The sequence below is a fragment of the Rattus rattus genome, chromosome 4 (genome assembly GCF_011064425.1).
Source record: "Rattus rattus isolate New Zealand chromosome 4, Rrattus_CSIRO_v1, whole genome shotgun sequence".
Lineage (NCBI taxonomy): Eukaryota > Metazoa > Chordata > Mammalia > Rodentia > Muridae > Rattus > Rattus rattus.
Window position 1 is genome coordinate 116,355,527 of NC_046157.1, and position 23,890 is coordinate 116,379,416.

The following is a 23,890-nucleotide window of genomic DNA, read 5'->3' on the forward strand; positions in this document are numbered from 1 at the left end:
CGAATGACTGAGCCAAAAGGTGCCTGCGTCTGAGTCTTTGGAAGCTGGGAATATGTCACCTAATGTGGAGAAGGGGACTTTGCTAATGTAAGTTAAGGATTTCCAGGTGGGGAGACGGGCCTGGGTTTGGTGCTTCAGGGAATGGTGGTAAGACAGCCAAAGGGGGAAGAGCTATAGTCCATGATCCAGTTTGCCACCGAGGCTGGAAAAAGGCCACAACATGGACGCTGCCCTTGTGGCTCAATGGACCCAGTATTGACCACAATTCATTTTAGCCCACTGAGGCCCATGTAGACCTTGACCTCCAGAATGACGTAGGAACAAGGAACAAATGCAGATCTCATCCTCTCCACTCCGTCCCATGTCTTCATTTCATCTCCCAAAAAAGAGGAGCCTGAAACCCGTTTTCTCTTCCTGTCTTTAGTTTATGAAGTGCTTATGAGCAAGAATCGTTTTCCTCACGTCCATGAAAAAAGGCACAGAGTTCTATCACCCAGTTGACCAGAGTAGGGCTTAGAATTTTCAACCGCATGATGTCTCGCTGTAAATTTTACCCTAGTGTTTGATGACCATATTTTTTTTTCCATCAAAACCACAGAATTTGGATCTGATGAGGACAAGTGAATGGTAAGGACAATATGCCAGAGTATTCAGACCTCAGACCGTCCCCTCGAACCGGGGACACATGTGTGATGTCAGTGGCTCACACATACTGTCTTCCAGCCACCTTCCTCCCTTCTCTGGGCTGCACATCACTAAATGGACCTTGCCACAGGGTTTTTAGGGATGGCTGCTGGTTTCGGAGACCGAATCACATTGGGTCTAACAGAGGAGGAATCTCTGTCTCAGCATTTACCACAAGCATCTTGGGTAACAGGCATTTTGAACCTCAAAGGATCTTGGTCATTTCCCATCCACTGGTGGGGAAGTTGAACTGAACATCCTATTGCTGCTGGGCCCACGAATGAAAGACAGACAGATATAGAAGTAACCATTGTTCCATGGGTCCTGCAGAGGCCTGGGGATTTAGTCCCTGTCACTACTGGGTTTGACCTTCAGAAGTAGTAGTAGTAGTAGTAGTAGTAGTAGTAGTAGTAGTAGTAGTAGTAGTAGTAGTAGTAGTAGGAGGAGGAGGAGGAGGAGGAGGAGGAGGAGGAGGAGGTGGTGGTGGTGGTGGTGGTGGTGGTGGTTGTTGGTTCTTGTTGTTCTTGTTCTTGCTCTTCTTGTTCTTCTTGTTCTTCTTGTTCTCCTCCTCCTCCTCCTCCTCCTCCTCCTCCTCCTCCCTCCTCTTCCTCCTCCTCCTCCTCCACCTTTTTCTTCTTCTTCTCTTACCATTTATCCCTAGCTAGACAGGAACTCTATATAGCAGGCTGGCCTTGAATTCACAGAGATCCACTGGCCTCTGTCTCCCAAGTTGCTGGGATTCCTGGCATTCCCAAACCAGGCCTTGAGCATCACGACCTGAAAGGATCATTAGACTCTATGATTGCCTACGCTAAGTTTGTAATGCTATGGTAAACACCACCACAGACAGCTGGGGCAGGAAGAGCTGATTTCAGATTACAGTTTACCATTCTTCATGAAGAGAACTCAGGGTGGGAACCTGGGGAGATTCTGCTTACTGATTTGTTCTTGGATTGTTCTGACTGCATTTTTTAGATTATCCAGAACTATCCTTCAGGGGTGACAGCCAGTCCCCTGCTGCCTAGTGAGGTGGACCCTCCCATAGCAATCAATAATCAAGAAAATCCCCACACGGACTTGCCTACAGGCCGGTCTGATGAAGATATTTCTCCAATTAAAATCTCCTTCTTTCCAATATATATGTAGGTTCATGTCAAGTCAACAAAACCCAACCAGTGTGATGATCAAGTTTTTCCAAAGACAGAAAATAAGATTGAGCAAATTCCCCTTTATAGATCACAAGGGCCATGGTTCCTCCTGAGTGTGGACAAAGGCATCTGGCATGGTCTTCCTTCTCCTCTGAGGCTACCTTAAGCTGTGTGCGCACTCCTTTGTTATTGAGTGCTTGGGATCCTCGTCAGCTACTTGCATGGCCCTTATGCTGGGATGGTGGCACCCAGGGAGACCTACCTTCCTCTTGGTGTGGATCTCTGTCTTTGATATGTATTTGACTCAAAATGTATAGCTTACTCTTACCATGAGTTAAGAAGGCCAGAATTAAGAAACAAAAGCAAGTAATCTTCCTTCAAGAGTTGTGGTAGCGGAAGGGGGAAGGAATAAACATGAGTATAATTTAATACTTACCGTTTGCCCTCATTTTGGGGCAGTTATAGCTTTGTAAGATCATTACCCAGTATACTTGTTGGGTTTTGTCAACTTGATAGATGTACCAGGGAAGAGGGAATCTATATTATTATTATTATTATTATTATTATTATTATTATTATTATTATTATTACTTCTTCTTTCTCTTCTTCCTCTTCCTCTTCCTCTTCTTCCTCCTCCTCCTCTTCTTCCTGATATTAAATTTTTATTTTTTTTTACAGTCCTGGTCTGCCCTCCCACAGTTCCACATCCCATTCCTCCTCCCTTGTCTCCAAGAGACAAGGTCTCAACACTCCTTGGGGCCTCAAGTCTCTCAAGGGTTAGGCGCTTCTTCTCTGACTGAACCCAGCAGTCCTCTGGGGCCTCATGTCAGCTGTTGAATGCTGCCTGGTTGGTGGCTCAGTGTCTGAAAGATCTTGGGGTCCGGGTTTGTTGAGGTTGTTGGTCTTCCTATGGGGTCTCCTCAGCTTCTTCCAGTCTTTCCCTAATTCAACCACAGGGGTTCTGTCCATTGGTCGGGTGTGAGTATCTGCATCTGACTCTTTCAGCTGCTTGTTGGGCCTCTGGGAGGGCAGCCATGCTAGGCTCCTGTCTGAAGTAACCTAAAGCTTCAGTAATAGTGTCAGGCCTTGGGACCTCTTAGAATCTTAGGAAAATGTGTCTGACAGGTTGGCCTGTAGGCAAGACTGTGAAGTATTTGCTTGACTAATGATTGATGTGGGTTGTCCAGCTTCTGGGCAGGAGGTTCTAGAGAGTGAAGAGAAGCAGGTTGAGCTAGGGGAGCAAGCTTTTCGGCTTGTTTCAGTTCCTGCTTCTAGGTTTCTGCCTTGTCTTTTCTGGATGATGGAGTTGTAACATGATATAAACCCTTTCCTCCCCAAGTTGCTTTTGGTTATGGAGTTTTATCACAGTAGAAACCATAACCAAGACATCCAGTATAATCAGTTCTATACATGATTAAATTAACATAGCTAACTCAAACAGTTTGCTGACCTCAGTTTGCTCTTTCTCATCTGGAGGATGGGTTGATTGTGTCCAAGTTTCCAATCTCACATTTTTTAATTAGATACTATTTACTCAGCCTGAAATTTGAAGTGCTAAGAATTACCTTCCCTGCTGTCAAAGGGCAGTTTTAACTTGACCTTGAGACTTGAAAAAATACTATTGTTTCATTTTTTAAAGTTATGTGTCTGTGTGTGTATCTGCGTGGTTAAGTGCATGAGAACACTGTCCTCCGAGACAAGAAGAGGAAGTAGGATTCCCCTGGAGATGGAGACAAGTCGACTTAACATGGAACTGAATGTGGGATCTCTGTAAGAGCCTTATGCACTCTTAACAGTGGAGCCGAGCTGTCTCTGTCTCTCCAGCCCTGGCCTTGAGATTCCTGTTCTGAGTGTGGAAGTCTTAATACTTTTCTTTGAATGTTTTTGCTCCTATCTTTTCACCTGTAGGGATGTGAAGAGCTGATAGAAACAATGTAGAAGATATCATCAGGGTTAATTGTTGGCAATTCCTCAAGGCTCCGCCCAACAGTTGCCTAGCAACAGCCCCGCCTATCAGGTACAAGTCTGGAGCCAGGCTATAAAAAGATTGCTCTTACCTCTCTGGTGGTCTAGTGGTTAGGATTCAGTGCTTCAGTGCTCTCAAGGTCTCTCTCTCTCTCTCTCTCTCTCTCTCTCTCTCTCTCTCTCTCTCTCCTCTCCTCCCCTCCACCTCTTCCCCTCCCCCTCCTCTCTCCTCTCCCTCTCTCTCTCTCTGTCTCTCTGTCTCTCTCCCTTCTTTCTTTCCCTCCCTCCCACTCTCCTTCCCCCTCTTCCCCACGTGTTCCAGGCTGGCTTCTTCCTTTTCCTTTCTGTCCTTCTCTGTCCCTTTTCCTTTCTCTGCCTGTACCCCTTTTTCCAGGTCCCCTTCCCTCCCCCCAGATAATCTGCCTTTTATACTAGTCAGGCCCTAAGGCTGCTTCCTCAGGGAGAGACCTTGGCTAGGCTGCTGAGGTGCTCTCTCCCGCCCAGTTTTGTAAAACGCAACATTATTAACTGGGGTTGTTTGTTTGTTCCATCACCGATATTACGACTATCATTTGCAGTGCTGGATTTAGAAGTCTATTTCTCAAAGCATTCTTTTCTGTCCCCCAGTAGGGGGTCCTCTAGATAACCCACTGTACCCTGCTCCATGCTTTCACGGCCATGTGAGAGCACTGTCCAGCACTGTGGGGATGGCATAGAGCTTGAAGATTAGCGGGGGTCAAGACCTGGTGCTTGTCTCTGGAGAGGCCAGAGCCAAGACCTCATTCTCTCCCACATGGCTCTCTAAATTCACCCAGTGATGGACCACGGTGTCTAGCTTCTGCCTGAGATCTGCCCGGCCCACTGTGTGAAGGTACCTTGTGACTGAGAGGGATGGAGTATGTTTTGTACCTTTTGGGGAGTTAATGAGGAATTTCTGTAAGAACAGAAACTACTATTAGTGCAATTCCGCAAACGGGGAAAAAAAGAAAGTCAATGCTTTACATCACCTGCCTTTGAGACAACTCATGGAAAGTTAAAAACAAAACAAAACAAAACAAAACAAAACAAAAAACAAAACAAAACACACAAACAGTCAAACCGAGGCCCCTAAAACAAGCCCATATATTCAATCCTCCTTAGATTCAAGAAGAGTTCTTGGGGTAGGAGTGGCGATCTTATGTCCCACTTATTTAAAAAAAAACAAACAAACAAACAAAAAAAAACAAACCTCCTTTTCTCTTTAATGGGACCATGGTTGAGTTTTAGCCAGCATCCAGTTGATGGGGTGACATCTCATCTGTGAAACTGTTTACAACTTCTTGATATACAGGCAGCATCACTTTGAAATGTGTTCTTGGCTGGAAATATGTCACTCTAGCGACACACACACACACACACACACACACACACACACACACACACACACACACACACAAATAGGGAAACTCAGAGTTTCCTAGGCCACTTCCCCATAAGCCAAGGATGTACGCACAAAGCACAGAGAGCAGGGTGCTCCCTGTGAGGAGGGAAAAGGTGTGTCCACCACCACCCAATTAGAGTGAGTGACTCGGCCCAGTTAGGGAACCACAAGCAGGAGCCTATAAATCCCTCTGGGGGTTGCTGGGACATCATAGAAGGTGAAAGTCTGTCCTGATTGACAGCCTTCCTCAGCCAGGCAAGAAACTGCAAGTACACGAATGCAGAGCTCCAGGTAAGGAGGTGGGAAGGAGGCAGGGAGAGACACCAGGGAGCCGCCGAACATCACCTCTGTGTTTAATAGGACCTCAGGCAACCTCTCTTTGTGGCTCTGGGCATCCTCTGGGTGAGCGGTCTCCTCGGTGAGCGGCTCCACCTGTGTGCAGAAGGTCACTTTATCTCTTGGTCTTTTCCTACTTCGGTTTTGGGGGACTAGATCAGATAGCTTCTGAGGAATAGTCACAGTTCCAGGCAGCAGGGAACGGACCTGCATCTAGAATTCACTTAGAGGAAGGAAGTGGGCGGGGTTCTTACCTTGGGCTCCCCGAGCATCTGGAGCAGAGCGCAGAGCACAATAGAAGGCTTCTGGGACTTTCCTAGGGTGTTTTTTTTTTTTTTTAACCTGGAGCCTGTCAGAAACCATAGCTTCAAGGCAGACTGAGCAGCACTCTAAGACCTGCCTGGCACACACAATTATCAGATAAACGCTCAGCTGCTTTTTTTTTTTCTTCCTCCTCTCCTGCTTCACTTTGGTCCCCCATCCCTTTTGGAGCTTTTCCCCCACTCCGATCCCTAGTTTATATGTCTCTGACCTCAGCTTCCTCACACAGGGTGATCTTGGCAGCGCTTCTCTCTGGGTTTCCTACTGTGTAAATAGAGGCAGAGGATTGGTTTGTCCTTCCCAGTCCCGCCCTGGACCCTGCTTGCAGTGGGATGTTGCTGGCTTCCTTCAGTGTTCCATATCAGCTCCGGTCAACCTCACCCTCCTCTAGCTCTGCCTTACCAGGAGGCTCGCTCTCTGGGATCAGCGTCTTGTTCCTACAGGCAAAAGTGCGGAAGAATGTCTTCCCCGGGGGCCTCTCTGAGCCTCACCTGTCTCAGTGCATTCTTTTCCCTCTCTTAGCTGGGAGTGCTGGGGGGATGGACCCTCCCTCATGTGCTGCAGGCTGGCCTGGGCTTCCCCAAGCCGCCCTCATTTTCATCTCACCCTCCTACTCCAACTGTTTTGACAGCGAGAAATCGGAGTGATCACGTGATCAGGCCCCTCCTCCCATACCCCAAGATAACAGGGCCAGCCTCTAGTGACAGCAGAGTTGATGCGGGTGCTTTTTCATGGCGCCTCAGACTACTGTGTTTACCAGGTTCTCAAATTTGGCCTTTACCATATTTGCCTATGACACACATTGCTTGGCCCACACAGATCTTTTTTCAGATTCAGTAGTTGTGGGCGTGTGCTGAAGGACTCGATTGCGTGCTAGAACTGCTTGTGTGGGAAGAGGCCGTTTGGAGGACTATTTTCTTAGGAGATAGGATGAGGCTCATGATCATTAGCAAGCCCAGGACAGAGTTATCTGGGGACAAGGAACTTGTGAGATCACTGTTTCTTGCATCTCCCAGGAGTCTTGTAAACACGCAGGTGATTTTTATTCCTGAGAGCTGATGCAGGGCCTGGGCATCTGCATTCCTCACACGTGTTGATCACGTTGTGAGTAACCGAGCCTTCAAGAGTCAGGGAAGATACCTGAGTTGGGAGTGAGGAAAGAGTGAGTAAACGTAAAGCATTGGGTGAGTCTTGAATGTTCCAGAGGTCATAGTTATCGGATGCTTTACATGTGTGTAACAGGCAGGACTGTAGAATGCGAACAACTGATTCATGCCCTGTTGAATCACCTCTCATTGAGTAAGACTGGGGCGTATAAACAGATGAATCTTTACGGACATGCTACCTTATATAGTTCTACTGCTACTATATAGTATTATATAGTACTTATATTGTACTATCTTATATAGTAAGGCTGAGGGACTTTGTGGGGCACCTCAGGCTCAGTTAGTTAAGCTGAAGGAAGAGCAGGTTGGTAGAATCCGTGTAAGAGCCTCTTTCTTTGTGATCTGGTGGTCAGAGTCAAAGAGGTTCGAAGCAGCATCAGATAGGCTGTTGGCCTTGAAGAGAGGCTTCAGGCTAGAAGCTCGGTGGTCTTTCAGTTGATCAGAAGCAGGGGCTTCAGTACTGCAATCATAACCGCCATGTAAACTTGGACAAGGACCAGAGGCTCAAAAAGGAACAGAGTCCAGTTGATGCTTGGCTATAACCAGGAAGGACTTTAAGCAGAGAAACCATCTGAGCTGAGCCTAGACATCCCACCTACAGCAGATGAGTGTATGGTTACTGGTTTCACGCAATAGAAAACACATCTTTCTCTTTGCTGTGTGCACTAACCCAAGATACAATGTAGCAGTGTCTACAACACTCCGCAGATTAACACAGCATCTATCAGTCATCTCTTGCTCCTGCTAGCATATCTTTGGTCAACTGTGCCAGATCTTGATGATTCCTTATAACTTCTCCTGGCCCTCAGGGCCACTTTTAAAGCAGGGTTTGCAGAGAACAACTGCTCGATTAATACTGTTTTGATGTTCCTTCTCTCTGTCTCTCCCTCTCTCTTGTCTCTGTCTCTCTCCCTCTCTCAGTGTCTCTGTATCTATCTGCCTTTGTCTCTCTCCGTGTGTCTGTCTCTGTCTCTCCCGCTCTCCCTCTCTTCATGTCTCTGTCTCTCTCTTTCACTCCCATTATGTGTGAGAGTGTGTGTGAGTGTGTGTATGTGTGTGTATGTGTGTGTGTGCGCGCGTGTGCATGCGCACACATGCTTGCATACTACCCGGTAGGCTTGCTACAGGATCTACAGGACATGAAACTTCCTGTCCGTCCTAAGGAAGTGGTTTTGAAAGCGTACTCCCTGGACCAGTGGCTTCGGCATCGTTTGGGAACTTACTAGAAACGTAAGCACTTGTGTTTCCACTCAGATCTCCTAAAACAGTCAAAGCAGGAAGAGATGTGTGGATTGGCAGCTGGGGTTTAGACCGCACCTAAATGAACCTGGCTACACTGTATCTATCATGTCCCGTTGCGCAGTTATGTTAGCTGGAGTGGCTGGGAGGGAAATTCTGGACATAGGGTTTCAGATTGCAAGCTTCCTGGGGACGTTCTCAGGAACATGGTGGTGATTTTGTCTTACAGCTGAGAAAAGCTAGAGGGTTCAGTGTGAGAAAGGAATGTTGCTCTTTGGGCAGAGCCAAGGGTTTTGGAGACCATGGGAAACATACTGAGTCTGCGGTGACTTCCAGTCAAAGATTACAATTTCTTATGGCAAAGGGTTTTCCCACACAGTATAGATAAACAGTTCTTGGATTCTAAGTGTGTATATGTGTGCATGTGTTTGTGCACGTGCATATGTATGTGTGTATGTGAGTGTATGTGTGTATGCATGTGTATGTGTGTTTATGACTGTGTGTGTGCATGTGTGTGTATGTATGTGAGTGTGTGTGTGTGTGTGTTGATTGTGTGCTCACTGCTGACTTTTATTGTTTCTCGTGGATATTTGTCATGTAGGACTCAGGATAGTTGCTGTTCTCAGTGACCCTCAGAGGAAAGGACATTTAGCTGTTGTCCTTGGTGACTCTTAGATGATAGGCCATTCTAGGTGGACTTAATTTCTGGAGAGTGGGATATAATCTTTCAAAGCATGAAAAGAAGAGTACTATCTGTCCTAATATAGTTTCTAATGTGTGTGTGTGTGTATGTGTGTGTGTGTGTGTGTGTGTGTGTGTGCGTGTGTGTGTGTGTGTGTAATAAAGAAACTTCAGTATAGTATATAGAGAAACTTTATACTCGCTGCGGATCATTGCCCCTTGTGTTCCTATTCACAGTTGTAAGAAGAATCTCATTTGGTTCCCAAGTCTCCTGTACCCAGAGGAGCAAGTTCAGCCTGCTATTATGCTTCCTCTCTGTCTCAGATGCCCCAGGATGCTCTTTTGGTCTCATCAGATTCCTTTGGGTAGATGCACATTCTAGTTCCTCCTCTGTCCCTTCTAGCCTTCTAGGCTCATTCCAGTGAATGGTAGGGAGTGTTCTGGATGTGTATATGCTGACTTGGGGGTTACTCATTGGCTTCCTCAGAGTTGTGTGTATATCCGCCTGGTCCTAAAGTCCCTACTATTGGGATCCATGGTTGGGAAACACCATAGTCTAATGCCTAAGGTATGTGACAACCAATGTTCTGGCCAATTTGTCCTTTGTGCTCCTCATGGACTCTTCCAGTCCTCTGCATTTGCCAAACTTTGTTCTCCGCTCTGGTTCAGAAATGTCTAGGTGACAGTCAAAAATCATCAGTAACCAGTGGGGGACCCACCCCCAAACGATCTGAGTGGATACTGCCACTGAACTGTGGGGATGGCTGGGGGCACCAAGAAAGCTGGAGCACCAGAGAGTGGAGTTCAGGACTTTGGTAAAGTAGTGGGACATGATAAGTAGAACCTGCCTGGGTTCCTTCTCTGGCTACTCCTTCCAACTGCAGCCTCAACTGGGTCAATCCCTTTCCTGTTGGTGGCCTCAGCCCAGCTCTTGGTTTGCTTCCCTTTCTCCAGTGGAAGTACAGGGCAAGGTCCAAACACTTTTTGTTGAATGAGACTAGCAGTGAGCAGTCTTCTAAAAACCTAGCGTCCCTTCTGCTGATATATCACATCATTACTGCCTTTCCTTTCTGTCATTTCTGTTCACTAAGAGCACCAAGGTGGGGTTCCTACACAGATCCAGTTGTAATGAACAAAAGTTCTGCTTCTGGCTTCCTAAAAAGAATCAAAATTCTTTTCTGCTTCTCTTTTGAGTTTCAAAACAGGTTAGGTCTATCTATCCTTCATCTGGTACCTTTCTTTCCTATTTTTCTCAGACTCCTAAGGACCTTTCTCTTCTGCTTGTGTCTTCCTACCGGGAAGGAGCTTTCTCCATGTCTGACCTACATCCTTCCATTCTTTCTGAGCAGTGTGTTGTGATTATGCTCCTGGGGCAAGAAAGACGAGCAGTAAAGACACTCTGGAAAGCGACTGCAGTATGCCTTCATGAAACATAGCCCCTGCTCTATCTTACATAAAAGAGCTTGAAGCGGAGTGTTCTCTGTGACCCAAGGCTGTTTTGTGCCCTTGCATCCCAGTGTTCTTGTTGGGACACTAACATGGAAGGCAATGCTTGTGTCTGCTCTTCCAGACCCTAGATGGTCCTTTGCTTTCTTCTGTGCAAATCGTCTTATTTCTTTTCCTGTCCCTTTGGGCAGACACCTGCTGTTTGCCGGATGCATTTTCTCCCATAATCAACCATCTAATTTTTTACCACTGCTCAATCCTCCTTCCCTCCTCCCAGGAGCTCAAGCACAGTCAACCTGTGCTCCACTCTGCCTCTAGCAGCCCCTTGAACTGGCTTTTGAACGAGCACTTACCCTTTGCTCCATGAAAAATTACACTAAAATGTGGTCGCTTGTCACAACCACCACTTTGTCATTACAACTCATGTATCCCCTAGACTTGTGAAAAGCCAGACAATTCCTCTCCACTGTGTATTTCAACTGAGTTCTATCAATGGTTATCAGTTAATGAATGGACATGTTTGTGGAGTCTAAGATGGCTTACCGCACATGGGTGGTACCCTTGAGGGCATCTGAGAGGTTGCTGACAGCTCCGCCAAGACCCTTCCCTATAGCCTCCCTGGGGACAATCAGGCTGCTTCCATGGTGACTGATTTTCTGTGAGGAAACCAGGTGGAAACTGCTTAGACCTCCCTGATGTAGCTGCAGAAGTCACACATGGTGAACTTACTTCTGCTGCATTCTTTTGGCCGCACCTGAGTTACTAGGCCGTCCATATTCAAGGGAGGTGAGCTGGATTCCACCTCTTGATAGCAGGCTGATGGTAGCACTACAGAAGGCTGAGGGATGGAAGACGTGATTGTGGTCATCTATAATGTCTAACCTATTCTGCAAAAGGAGCAGAGAGAGAGAGAGAGGGATGGAGAGAGAGAGAGAGAGAGAGAGGGAAGGGAGAGAGAGAGAGAGAGAGAGAGAGAGAGAGAGAGAGAGAGAGAGTATCAGAGGAAGGCTGCTAAGCTCATGCTGTGACCCGTGTCCAGAGCCTATGGCTCCTTTAGCTCTCACAATCTTTCTGTCCCTGTTTGTCCTCTCTGTCACATTTTAGATGGACTAGTTTAATGGGTGACTGGTTATTTGGATGCTTGTGTTGTTTCCTATATTCAAGTTACAGGAGTTGGAAAGTGCGCTATGTGTGTTAGGAGTCAGACTTTAGCCCCAGTGCCAACAGAGTACCCAGTCACTTAGAAGCAGGCCAACAGAGGCAGAAGTCCGATGCTCAGGAGAAACCCCCAGTCCTGAGAGCTGGTTCTGTTCTTTGCTGGCTGAAGGGCTTGAAGCAAAAGAGCTGACATGGTATACGTTATCTGATGATGACCCACTGATTTGAGTCTTTGGGAATGAAAGTTGGAAGCCAGACAAAGACGTGTGCCCAGATCCAGATCAACTTTGAATCCCAGGTACTCATACTTGGTAGCGAGGTCTCATTAGAGCGGCCTTTGCGTTTTAAGAGATGAAGAAACTGCTACTCAGATTGTGTAACTGACTTTGGGGGTTGCCCAAGATGGCTTACCTAGGAAACCGCACCATGAAGACAGAGCCTGTTTCCCCTCTCCATTATCTGTATTTAAAGACTCCATCACTAAGGGGTCAATCTGAAAGAAGGTACCAGAAAGGCTTGGAATTCAAGACCAGCTTTACAGATGTGCATATATCTGTCTCTGTGATCTTGAGATCATGTTTGTATGTTAACACATTCTATAATTTGGATTTATCCCTTCGAACTTACTGATTCCATTAGGCGACACTAGATACGTTTCTTGCACTGTAATAATGGGTGTTAGCTCAGCTTTTGGCTGTGATGCTAGAAAGTTCCAGGCAGTAAGGTAGAACCTAAACAGGAACTGGGGCGTGATTCAGAGGGTGGACTCTGACGCTTCCCTCAGATCCTCCAGCTTCCTATCCTTGCCGTGTTACTAACCCCTTCAACCACCGGCTCTCAGAAAACGCCAGTGAGCCCAGGCATGTGTTGAATGCTTCCTCTTTTCTAGCACGACTGTGAGTTCTTCATGTGACATGTCTGTCCTTCTGAAATTTCTACCCGGTTGGGTCCCTTTTACAGATAAGGGCACGAGCCACCCACTTTCCGTCCCACGTACTTTTTCTCACTGTATTTTTCTAAAGAGTCCCACTGAGGTCCAGGACCACTGACCGGTGTGAACGAGCTTCTTGAGAATGACTCTAGATAGCAAAATCTGGTCAACGAATGTTGTTTAGAGGAGGGCGAACTTGGGCTCTGAGCTGATAGAAAAGTCTCACACTATGGACCTGTCTCAAGATGGGGATTTTCCATCTTTAATGGAACTGGATTGGGGGCATTGCCCGGCATTCTCCAAAGGGTGTCTACATGGCAGGGTGGGGTGGGGGTGGGGGTTTGGTTAAGGAATGGCCCACTTTCATTCCAACATTACTATGCAATCACAAACAGCACCCTTGTGCTTCTTGGAGGGCAGAATTCCCTTTATTCTGGGGATGAAAGTGAGTTGCTCTCTTTACTGTAGAATCGCAAAGATTTTTCAAGAGCCCATCGAGGGCTCTATCTCCAGCCAGAGCCCTCACTGCTAAAAGCTGCTACCGTCTCTTTCTACACTTCTCCCTGCTTGCACCAAGGATCCTCACTGCCCTTTGCTGACTAAAATTCTGAGCTTTCCTGCCCGAGACCTCCTTGGTGTGACTGTTCTCCGACCAGAACGCTCTGGATGGTGTGCTCGAGGCATGTGCGGGGTTTTAGGATTTTGTTTACTACGATACACCGAATATGACTAATCGGTAGGCACTTGAGCCAATGGCTAGTCAATGTGACTAATAGTCAACGCTGTCACCTCAACGATGTCACCTTGTTCTGTTCTTTCTGTGACGGTTCTGTCTGATTCAGAAGTGGGACAGCTGCCCAAAAACCTCCAGACATCAAAACGATGATCATTACAAACTTAAGCTCACTCTCTCAGGTTAATTCAGACCTGACCCATTCAATAAAGTATAGGATTTTTAAACATTTTCAATTGATTCTTAAAAAGAATTTCACACGGATACACACCTCTGGTTTCATGCAAACAGCCTCTATATCCCTCTGCCAATTTCAGGCTCTGTTTTGATAACCCACTGAGTCTAATTAGTGGCGTCTGAGTGTGGTGTAGAGCCACTCACTCGGCCAAGAGAGACCTCCCGGGGGCTGCATCTCAAAAGAAAGCTGACCCTCTGTCTCGTAGCAGCCACTAGCTGTCAGTGGCTCATCAGCCAGGGGCAGGGCTTCAAGGATCCCTCTGCCGTGCATGCCGACATGTAGACTGGCTTGAACTTCCACAGGTCTCTTGCAGGCAGCTACAGATGCTATTGCATTCCCAAGTGCAATGGTCCGGTCGTGTCCAGAAGACACAATTAAGCACCAGGCTTCACTGACCTCAGACTCTTACAATCTTTTCTTCTCTCTTTGCAAGATGCCTGCTGAGCCTTTTTGGGGAGGGGTTGAGGTAGATGTCCCATTTATGGGTGGGTGAGCACGCCACAGTGCACTTTGACAAGCCGTCTCCATGGTAACTACTGCCTATCCCAAAGAAGCTTCTGTAATGAGGGTTGAGAGCTGCCTAATCCGTGGATGGATACTTAAGTACTTAGAAGGCAGTTTGATGCTGTCCGTTTAGCAAAGCAATGACCACAGGTCATCCCCTAGAGCCAGGGTTCCTCAGCCACAAGTTTGCATTTCTTTATTTCTTCTCAATCTGTTAAAACATATTCGTTCTTATATGCATTCTGGCATATTAGAGGTTTGATGATACCTGTGATTTTTTTTTAGTTGCTATATTTCTTTCTATGTATGGAATTTTACAGTGTGCACAGAGGGAGAGAGGGAGGGAGGGAAGGAAGGAGGGAGGGAGGGAGGGAGGGAGGGAGGGAGGGAGGGAGAGAGAGATAACATTAGTCTAGGTAGAATATATTCTGAAGTGCCCCATACTGTTTTTTTTCCAGTTTACAGTCCTTTTGTAGCTTATAAAAGTTAGAGCGAGAGATGATGTAATCACATACATGCTCTTAGGCTGTCTGCATTCTCCATGTGCAGAGGTCAGGACACAAACACCTGACCAAGGGCATAGCCACTCAGTCTGCCAGGCTGGGTCATCTGAGCCTTTCACTTTATAGCATCGTCTCCACATACGCTCAGCATTTTCTTATTCCCCTCCCCACTTTTCAGCCCATCCCTGCCAGGTGTGAAAAATGAATATTTTTCTAGAAAAAAAATAGAGGCCAAATCATAACTCAGGTGCTTGGAATGAGCTAGCCTTGAGATTTCCTCCCAGTAGCAAGGTCAACTCCCATCCCTGAGAGAAATCAAGTCGCCTGTGATTTGGAGACGTGTTTAAAGAAAGTAGGGCAGGGAGAATGTTTGGCTTGGAGCTGGAGCAGATGATTTCTTCCCCTCTCTGGGCCTGCCAAGGACTCGCTGTTTCCTACACTACAACGATTTTGGTTCCAGCCTTCCATGAAGTTTTGATTATTGAAAACTGTCACTTTTATGTGCCTGTGGCTTGCTTGCCTGAAGCCTCTTCCAGGGAAAGTCACATGGAAGCACTTGTTTTGCTGAAGTCCAGAGAGAGAGAAGCCAAGACAGCCCCTTGACTAGGGGTAGCCTGGGTCAGGGACAGGGGCTAGCAGAAGTCAAGGAAGAGCGCACTAGAGGATTTCCTTTCCTTCTGGAAACGGTGATCTTCTTGATTGGCCAGATGGACAAGCCAGAGAGAATGGCCCACTTCAAATTCTTTTGCCTAAGGATGATCCTGGAGGAGAATTCTTATTAGTTACTTTTCCTGCTGCTGGAACTAAACACCCACCAAGAAGCAATTTAAAGCCAATTACTTTTGGCTTACAGTTTTAAGGGGGCATAGTCCAGCATGGTATAGAAGGCACGACAGCAGGGGGTCAGAGGCAAGCTGGTCACATTGCGTCTATAGTCAAGAAGCAAAGTGTGAATAGGAAGTGAGGCTGGGCCATAAAACCTCAAGGCCCGCCCCTGTGACCTACTTCCTCTAGCAAGGATCCATCCCTTGAAGGTTCCACAACCTTCCAAACACAGTGCCACTAGTTGAAGACTAAACGGTCAAACACACAAACCTGGAATATTTCCCTTCAAAACCACACTCCTCTGACTCCATGGCATCACGGTTTTATGGACCATCAGCCAGAGACCACGCCCGAGTAAATACAGCCTGACATTTTGGTGTCAAACCATTTTATTCATGTTTATAGACCTCTATATAAACCCAAGGAAAACTTGACTCAGGAACAGTATGGGCCTTAGGGTGAGCATTGAGTTTATCCCAGCAGAGGCTGCAAGGCATCTCCTGAGTGAAAAATTAAATTTTCAGAATCAATCATCAGAAAACTTCTGATCTGGAACAGGTTGGTTTCAGAAGGAGGGCTATGGGAACAGTGCCCCTGGTGGTACCTTTTAGGGCTCCTTCCTCTGGCATGTATGTATGTATGTATGTATGTATGTATGTATGTATGTATGTATGTATGTAACAAACTCCAGACAGGCCACATATCAAGTTTGGCTCCATATTATAGAAGCATATAAAATAAGGTGGCCCAGTAGTCAACTCTCTTCTCATTGTTCTAACACTTTCCATGAATCCTCTCAACTTGTGGTCCAAGATGGTGGCTACAGTCTAGCTGCCAGTGAAGGTGAACAGAGAGGACCAAAGGAAGGACTATTGGTAGAGACCTTGTTGGTGATGTTGATTTTTTTTCTAACTGATAATGGTACATGCTTATGGAACAGTGTGATGAGGTGGTATGTAGATGTTATCTAATGAATGACTACATGCAGTTTGCATGCTAACCACTTGTAGTAGATCTCACTTGAGAATCTAGTTTCTTTGGAGTACATAATACATCTTTGTTGACTGTAGTCACCCATCATCTTGTACAATTAGAATACTTAGTCTTCCTGTTTACTTCTAATGTTGTACCAGTTGAAAACATCTTTTCTGTTCCCGCCCCATCTCTGGAGACCTCTATTCTACCTATGAATTCTATGTGATCAATACTACTATTCTCCTTATGACTTCTATGTGATCAACACTTCTATTCTACCTGTGACATCTATGTGATCAACACCTCTATTCTATCTATGACTTCTACACGAGCAACATTTTCAGATTCCACATCCAAGGGAGATTTAACAGTCATTGCCTAGATCTGGCTTCTTTTGCTTGGCATGATATCCCTTTTACCTATGTTGACACAAGTGGAAGAATTTATAATAAGAAAACAGTATCCCATATGTATACTATGCAACATATTTTTCACTCATCCATGTCTGGATATTGGATTGACTCCAAATCTTGTTTATTGTGAATAAACGTGAGACCCTCTTTGACACACTGATTTCATTTCCTTTGGACATATACCTAGCAAGTGGAGCTGTGAGGTTCATAAATAATACTTTAAGTGACCTCCACAGGTCACTTACTCACTTCAGTGACATTCTATCTGCCCAAAATTTCCCACATGGATATTCCTCATCATAGAGGATGATGGGAAGTATGGTATGTGTGAGGGTTGGCTGTTGATACCATGGAGAGACAGCAGTTATATTATTGGGCAAAACAGGGTAAATGGGTTTTGGGGGAGGGAAAAAGGAGTCTCTGCCATAGAAAGTATAGTTCTGAAGAACAGGGGCTTTGAAGTCAGTAGTCTTGGGTTTAAACCCCAGTTCTTTGTAGACATACCATCAGTGCCAAACCCCTTAGACTCTGATTTATTTTCATATATCTTGTATAAAATGGTATAATATTCACCTAAATATAAATGAAGGAATGTATGTTCTGTATCTGTCACAGTCACTGTGGCTATGACATTAGCCCATACGCTTGTAGATTTGGCTTTATTTTCTAGTCCAAATGCATCAAATAGACATGGCGTAATTTTTAGTTCTTTCACACACCAACTAGAGAATCAGTAAGTCTGGCTAGGGCTAGTATAGCTAGTATAGTTCAACATGTATGGTTGAGCATCTTTTTTTTTTTTTTTTTTTTAAATCTTTATTAACTTGAGTATTTCTTATTTACATTTCGATTGTTATTCCCTTTCCCGGTTTCCAGGCTAACATCCCCCTAGCCCCTCCACCTCCCCTTCTATATGGGTGTTCCCCTCCCCATCCTCCCCCATTACCGCCCTCCCCCCGACAATCACGTTCACTGGGGGTTCAGTCTTGGTAGGTATGGTTGAGCATCTTAAAAGGACAAAGCAACTCCTAATATTTGTATGGCTTTCATGATACCAAACCTGAGGGCAGTGTCAGAGGTGAGACTTAGAGAATATTTGTGTTTCAAGGAAGTGTGAATGAGAGAGACCCATGGAAGCAAGAAGAGCTTTTGGGAAAGTCCTAGGTCAGACACATCCTAAGGCAGAACTCTCCACCATCCTGTCACTGTGGCTAGGTACCAAGGCTGCAGGTCTGAGTCCTTGAACTCTGAGATTCCCTGCTTATGAGGGAGGATTACTCACGTATTCCCAGTGCCTTCAAGCTGTTCACAAGGGAAGGGAGGCACAGCAGTGGTTAAGGTTATAGCTCGGGTAGAATTTCAGTCATGAATGTTCCCTGGTACTTTCTATGACTGGACACCGTGCAGTCAAGAGGCCTATAAACATGGTGCAGATTGTGACTGGAAACTTGTTACCCATAGAGAAGCAGGCAAGGAGCAAGCGCAGTAGAGAGCAGGAATGCTTCTGTAGTAGCCCGGCTGGTGTAACTCTTTCCTTGGCCCCACGATTTGCTGAGGCCAGAGGAATGTGGGTAGGTAAGAAAGGGCTCGTTCCAAGCATAGTATAGCTTGCTTCTGCCTGCGTTGCCTGGCCATCCCTGAGAATGGATGTTCCTGCTGTAAGGAAATGGAGAGAAACATGGAGCTGACTTGGATCCCTCCTGTATCTTGGAGCTGTCCTCAGCCCTGCCTGGTCTTGGCTAGTCAGCCTGTATGTGGCATCAAGACTTTCGATCAAGAGCGAACAATCAGTTTATGACATCAGCATTGGGATGATCTGCTGGGCTGCCTTGCTGTGGCAACGGTTAGCTGGTCTAGCCAATAGTTGGGCGGTATATGTTGTGAGAAGGGTCATGGGGAGATTTCAAAGAACAACTGATGGACCTGTCTTAGGGGAGGAATGCTTCACGAACTTCTATATGATATTCACTTTTTGTATACTCATTCTGTCAAGATATTCATACCCTGCCTCCCAGAATGTTCTAGGACAGGAAGTTAGGAGTGTGTAGAATCTCTAAGTGCATGTCAGAATGTATGTAAAATGAGGGTCACTCTCCTCATTGTTGTCTCTTGGTGTCTATGGGTCATTGACTTAAGGATCTTCTAGATATTGGCGACCTAGGATGCTCAAGCCCCCTAGTGTTCAGGAGCTGTATAAGCCTCCTATATACTTTGAATCATATCTGGGTCACTTATAGTATCCAACAAAAGGAAATGCTAGATGGGTTGTTGCTATAATGTCTGACTTAAGGAATGAGGACAAGAACGAGGTCTGTGTACGTATAACAGAGACATTGAGAAAAAAACAAGGCCAACTTTCCCAACCGTGCTTTCTGATTTTAACAAGTAGTTTTAGCAAATGGGTCTTTCAGATATAGCATCATTCTGTGAAAAGAAGGAAACATGAGAAGAAAAACTCTAAGTACCTCTATGAAATGGTATCACAAGTCTATTTATTGTGAGAAACTCCTGTCGTCGGTCTCTTTGGGCACCAGTCTCCAAGAACCCCAAGGCCTACAACCCCAAACTCTAACGAGCTGGCTCCCTTCTATTTGGAACCTCACTAGAGTCTTGTCCCCCTTGAGACTCCTCTGCCTCCCGTATAGAAGGCTGTATTTGGGGATGCAGCAGATATGTGTATGTTTTTCAACCCCATCCCCTGCTTTCTTTTGGAATTTAGAAAAAGCAGAACTATCCAGATGGAAATTCAATTCACATGTCTTTAAGCATATCTCTGAGTGGGTATTCAGTGACCTATCCAAATGTTGACTGCTGGTTGGGCTGGTTGGCATCAGCTGGGGGAGATCATGGTTACTGTTTTGGGGATCCGCTTTCAGGTACAATTTCACAGAGTGTTGGGTACTTTTTGAAAGCTTCCAAGTGATCCTGGTACGCAGCAATGCCAAGAAACATTGGTTGAAGCCAAGTGGGGACTTCCAAGGAAAACACAAGTGAATTTGAATCCAGAGCAAAAGCTTATCATCCCTGCAAACTGTTTCCATACCGCACTTTACCGACATCATCTTAGTAAAGATGCTTGGCCCTGCATCTAAATGCAATATGCAATCGCACTGAGAAAGTGAGATTGATTTTCTGAATTCTCCTCAGGGTTTTTCCATCCCAGGTTTCAGGAGTTGAGGTATTTTCTTTTCATTGGCACTTACCCCCATTTATCCCATCTTTAATGAGACTGAGGTCAGGAAGCCAGTTGACACTCTACTCAAGTCAAGGGAATCAATTTTAACTTTGGGAAATGACAAATTGAGGCAGAGAGGCAGACAGGGAACAGGTTCCCTCTCAGCAATGGATACGGTCCAATGTAAGGACAGGTTTGTTAACTTCTCGGAGAACTCTGAAAGATTCAGGGGTGAGTTCCTGAGGTCTGACTTTCGTCTTGCCTTGGAGATGTGTTATCACAGCACTGTAGGCCAGCAACCAACACATAGCCACATAATTAATGGTCAGGGACCCAGGGAAGATGTAGTTTCCTATGCGAGTCCCCACCGGGACCTGGGGAACTCCATCTTAGAGCTAGGGAGAGAGCAGACACCACATGATCTGTGTGTGAGAAAGAATGAAGGCCTAAAAGGTCCAGCCTGTTCATGAGATGAAGTTAGACCTTCCTGAACCTTTATCGAGACACTTCTGAAAACACAGTAATGCTGTTCCAAGCTCAGGGCAAAGCAGAGCTCCAATGGCTTCTCATGACCCAGGCTACCCCAGATTCCTACAGGAGGGTGCACAGCTTGAGGCAGACTCTGACCCTTTGTCAACTCTGATAGAAGCCTTTAAGGTTTATTTTTTAATTTTTAAAAAATATTTTTATTGGATATTTTATGTATTTACATTTCAAATGTTATCCCCTTTCCAATTCTCCCCTCTCCCACCCCTTCCCCCTGTTTCTGTGAGGATGCTCTCCCTCCCACCCACCCACGCCCTCCTCAGCACCCTGGCATTACCCTACACTGGGGAAATGAGCCTTCACAGAATCAAGGGCTTCTCCTCCTATTGATGCCAGACAATGCCATCCTCTGCTACATATGCAGCTGAGACCATGGGTCCCTCCACGTGTACTCTTTGGTTGGTGGTTTAGTCCCTGGGAGCTCTGGGGAGTCTGGTTGGTTGATATTGTTGTTCTTCCTATGGGGTTGCAAACCTCTTCAACTGCTTCAGTCCTTCCCCTACCTCCTCCATTGGGGTCCTTCCTTTAAGGTTTATAACTAGAGTAGGTAGAAGATGCTTGAGGAAAAGAAGTCTAGAGAAGCCCATGAAGCTCTGGCCGCCCTGATTCGGTTGATGCCCCAGAGTAATCCCACAAGGCCCCTGAAGATCTACAGCCAGTTTCCAATAGGAGCAGCGACATAGTTCAGAACCAGTATGTGTACCACAACAGAAAGGTCCCTGGGAGGGAGACTGTTTTCTCTGGTCACCTCAGAGAAGGCAAACTGAGTGGCGTCCCACACTAAGCCCAAGCTTGGATCTGGTCCCTTAAAGGAGAAAGTTACCATGGGGACTGAAGAGGCCTGAGTATCCTGCAGGCTCTACCACTTCCCCCACAAAGTCACTATCACATCAGCAGAGTCTGGACCTTAGGGAAGCCTTGGCCGGCACACAGAGTAACAGTTTTATTAGATACAGCGTTTCCTTTTCTGTTCTGGAGTCAGTTGCTTGGCTCCCATTCCAGGATCAGCTGTGCAATTGTAGCTACATGTGGGCAGCCTAGAGAGAGGATGATCACTTTCTTTCCAGTTAACACTTGCTTCTATTTCTCTTTAGAGAGAGCAGGTGGGTCTCTAAGAGCCAGGAAAGTCCTGTGATCAGGACCTACAGGAAACTAGTGCTACCTTGCTTCCTCAGGGTCAGGGAACGTCTCCATTTTTAAACATTTTAAAATTTATTTATTTATTTATTTTTGGCCACAGACATTAATAAGTACTATTTGTTAAGATTCAGAGGACAGTGCTGTGCTCCCCCCCACAACCCATCTCCCCGTCATGGTGAACCACAGGTGAAACCCATGCCCTGAGGAGAAGAGCCGGGCCACACAGGGCACTAGAACAGTCAAGGAGTGATTTCTATGCCTCTAGTCTTAGGGGCCAGAAACAGATGATCGTGACCCGTTAAGACCTAAGGAGGTAATCAGTCATCTTGAGGGTGGAGGGTAGGATGGTTGGGATGGGGCAGAGACAGAAAATGCTGATTTCTCAATCCTGGTCTCTCTGCCTAATGAGAAGCAGGTTTTGCAGAATTATGTTATTTGAGCAGTTTCCCTCTGAGGGAACTTCAGTTCTGAGCAGTCCGGGCTGTCCAAAGTGAGCATCTCTGTGTAGGCTCCCTCCTCGCCCCTTCAGAGTGGCCTGGGGGACCTTAGCCGGTGTCCTGCACCCTTTCGCCAGAACACAACCCCCACCAAAGCCTCACTTGGAAGGCATTGCCTGCTTTGTTTCTACCTTGAACTGAACAGAAGAGCCCGAGGCCAGAGGTGCAGTAGCTTCCTGTGAGTTGTGGTCCCACCTCTGGCATGCAGTTAGCTAACAGTGAGAGTTGATGGGTCCTCGTGAGAAGACTTCCTTTCATCTATGATCTGCTGAGTCTGCCCATGTGGAACCAGGCAAAGCTCCCCGATGAGAGAAACCAGAGGATCTTTTGGCTTCTGGTAGTTTGTTGGTTGTTCACAAACTCAGTAACTGAGTAGGACGGAGAAGAGATGAAGAGAGTCCTTGTCTTCTGCGGAGAGCTTATGCGTGTTCAGTGAAGAGTGCTGCAGAGGACCACAGAGTCAGTGAGGAGAATGTGGGGAGGGCCCTGGAGGTCAGAAAATGGTGCAGGCTTACGTTGGGGATAAGCAGCCACCTCACTCAGAGAGTGACGTGTGGCACAGGCCTGGAGGAGCAAAGAGTGCAAACGACAGGCGGCCCAGGCAGAGGGGCAGGGACCGCTCAGACACCTGGGACCTGAAACCTCCATTCCAGGCAGGTCTGTGGGAGGTGCTAGGGGATTTTAATGTTAGTCAAGTCATAAATCCAGCCACAGGGAGACAAATACAAATGGTTTGAATTTCCTTATTTGAAAATATATGCAGCAAACATTCTCGTTCTCAGGTGCAGTTTCAAGACCCTGTTCTATTCCCCACCCCACCTCCAACCTCGGGACCACCTTCCCGCGGAAGCTCACGATCCTACTGACCCCTCCCTCTTTCTCCTCCCGTAGGCTCCGAGGGTCCCGTGCACTCTGGAAGTTGGTGTGGACGATGTTCATCTTGCTTGTGTTAGTAACTGGGGTTTCAGCTTTCACCACTCCAGCAGTGGTGCACCCAGGAAGGGTTTCTGAGTCTCCCGTTACATCAGAGAAGCACCCAGGTGAGAAACGACCTCTTCAGCTGGGAAAGGCCTTGGGGGGTGGGTGGGGGGTGCAGTGGGGGGACAGTTTGCTCGGTTAACAAGCAGCAAAGTACAAATATTCATGGCTTGGCAAGCGATGACAGATACTCCCTGTCTGTATGCTGAAGCCTGCGTGTGTGTCTTTCCTGCTAGGAAGAGATTGGAGATTATGAAGTTTGCCCTTATTCAAAGATGCCTTTACTTAGGAATTTGAGAAGACTGCAGCTTTAATACAGATTGTAATCTGTTAGCAGGACAGCAATCTTTGAGCCAGACTAGAGACCACTGCTCCAAGTGGGGTGTGGGAAGGATTTTTTTTTAAAATTAGTTAATTTATTTACTTTGCATCCGGATGGCAGCTTAGTTTACCCTCCCTCCTCTCCTCCCTCCCCACCTCACCCCTGCCCTTCTTTCTCTTTCTCCTTAGAAAAGGGAGGCTTCTCACGGATGTCAACCCACCTTGGCATATCAAGTTGCAGCAGGACTGGGAGCATCTTCTCCTGCTGAGGCTAGACAAGGCAGCCCAACTAAGGGAAAGGGATCCACAGGAAGGCAGCAGAGTCATATAGCTCCTGCTGTTAGGGACGGAGCTGCACACATGTTACATGCCTGCAGAGGGCCTGGCTCCATCCCATGCATGCTCTCTCTGTTTGGTGTCATTTAGGTCTCTGTGTGCACCTACAGGCCCAAGTCAGTTGATTCTGTAGCTTTTCTTGTAGTGTCCTTTACCTCTATGGCTCCTTCAATCCTTCCTACCCGCCTACCATAGAATTCCCAAGCTCTGC

At 46.5% G+C, this 23,890-nt stretch overlaps 1 protein-coding gene across 1 annotated transcript in view; it reads left to right on the forward strand.

The window, feature by feature from the left end:
- Positions 1 to 5,401: 5,401 nt before the first annotated feature.
- The window catches only part of Il1r2 (interleukin 1 receptor type 2), a 40,088-nt gene continuing 21,599 nt past the window's right edge, over positions 5,402 to 23,890 (forward strand). Inside the window, exons 1-2 of the mRNA XM_032899525.1 lie at positions 5,402 to 5,508; positions 22,936 to 23,084. Of these exons, the coding sequence (XP_032755416.1) occupies positions 5,495 to 5,508; positions 22,936 to 23,084 (163 nt within the window). The 5' untranslated portion in view covers positions 5,402 to 5,494. The remainder of the gene's footprint in view (positions 5,509 to 22,935; positions 23,085 to 23,890) is intronic.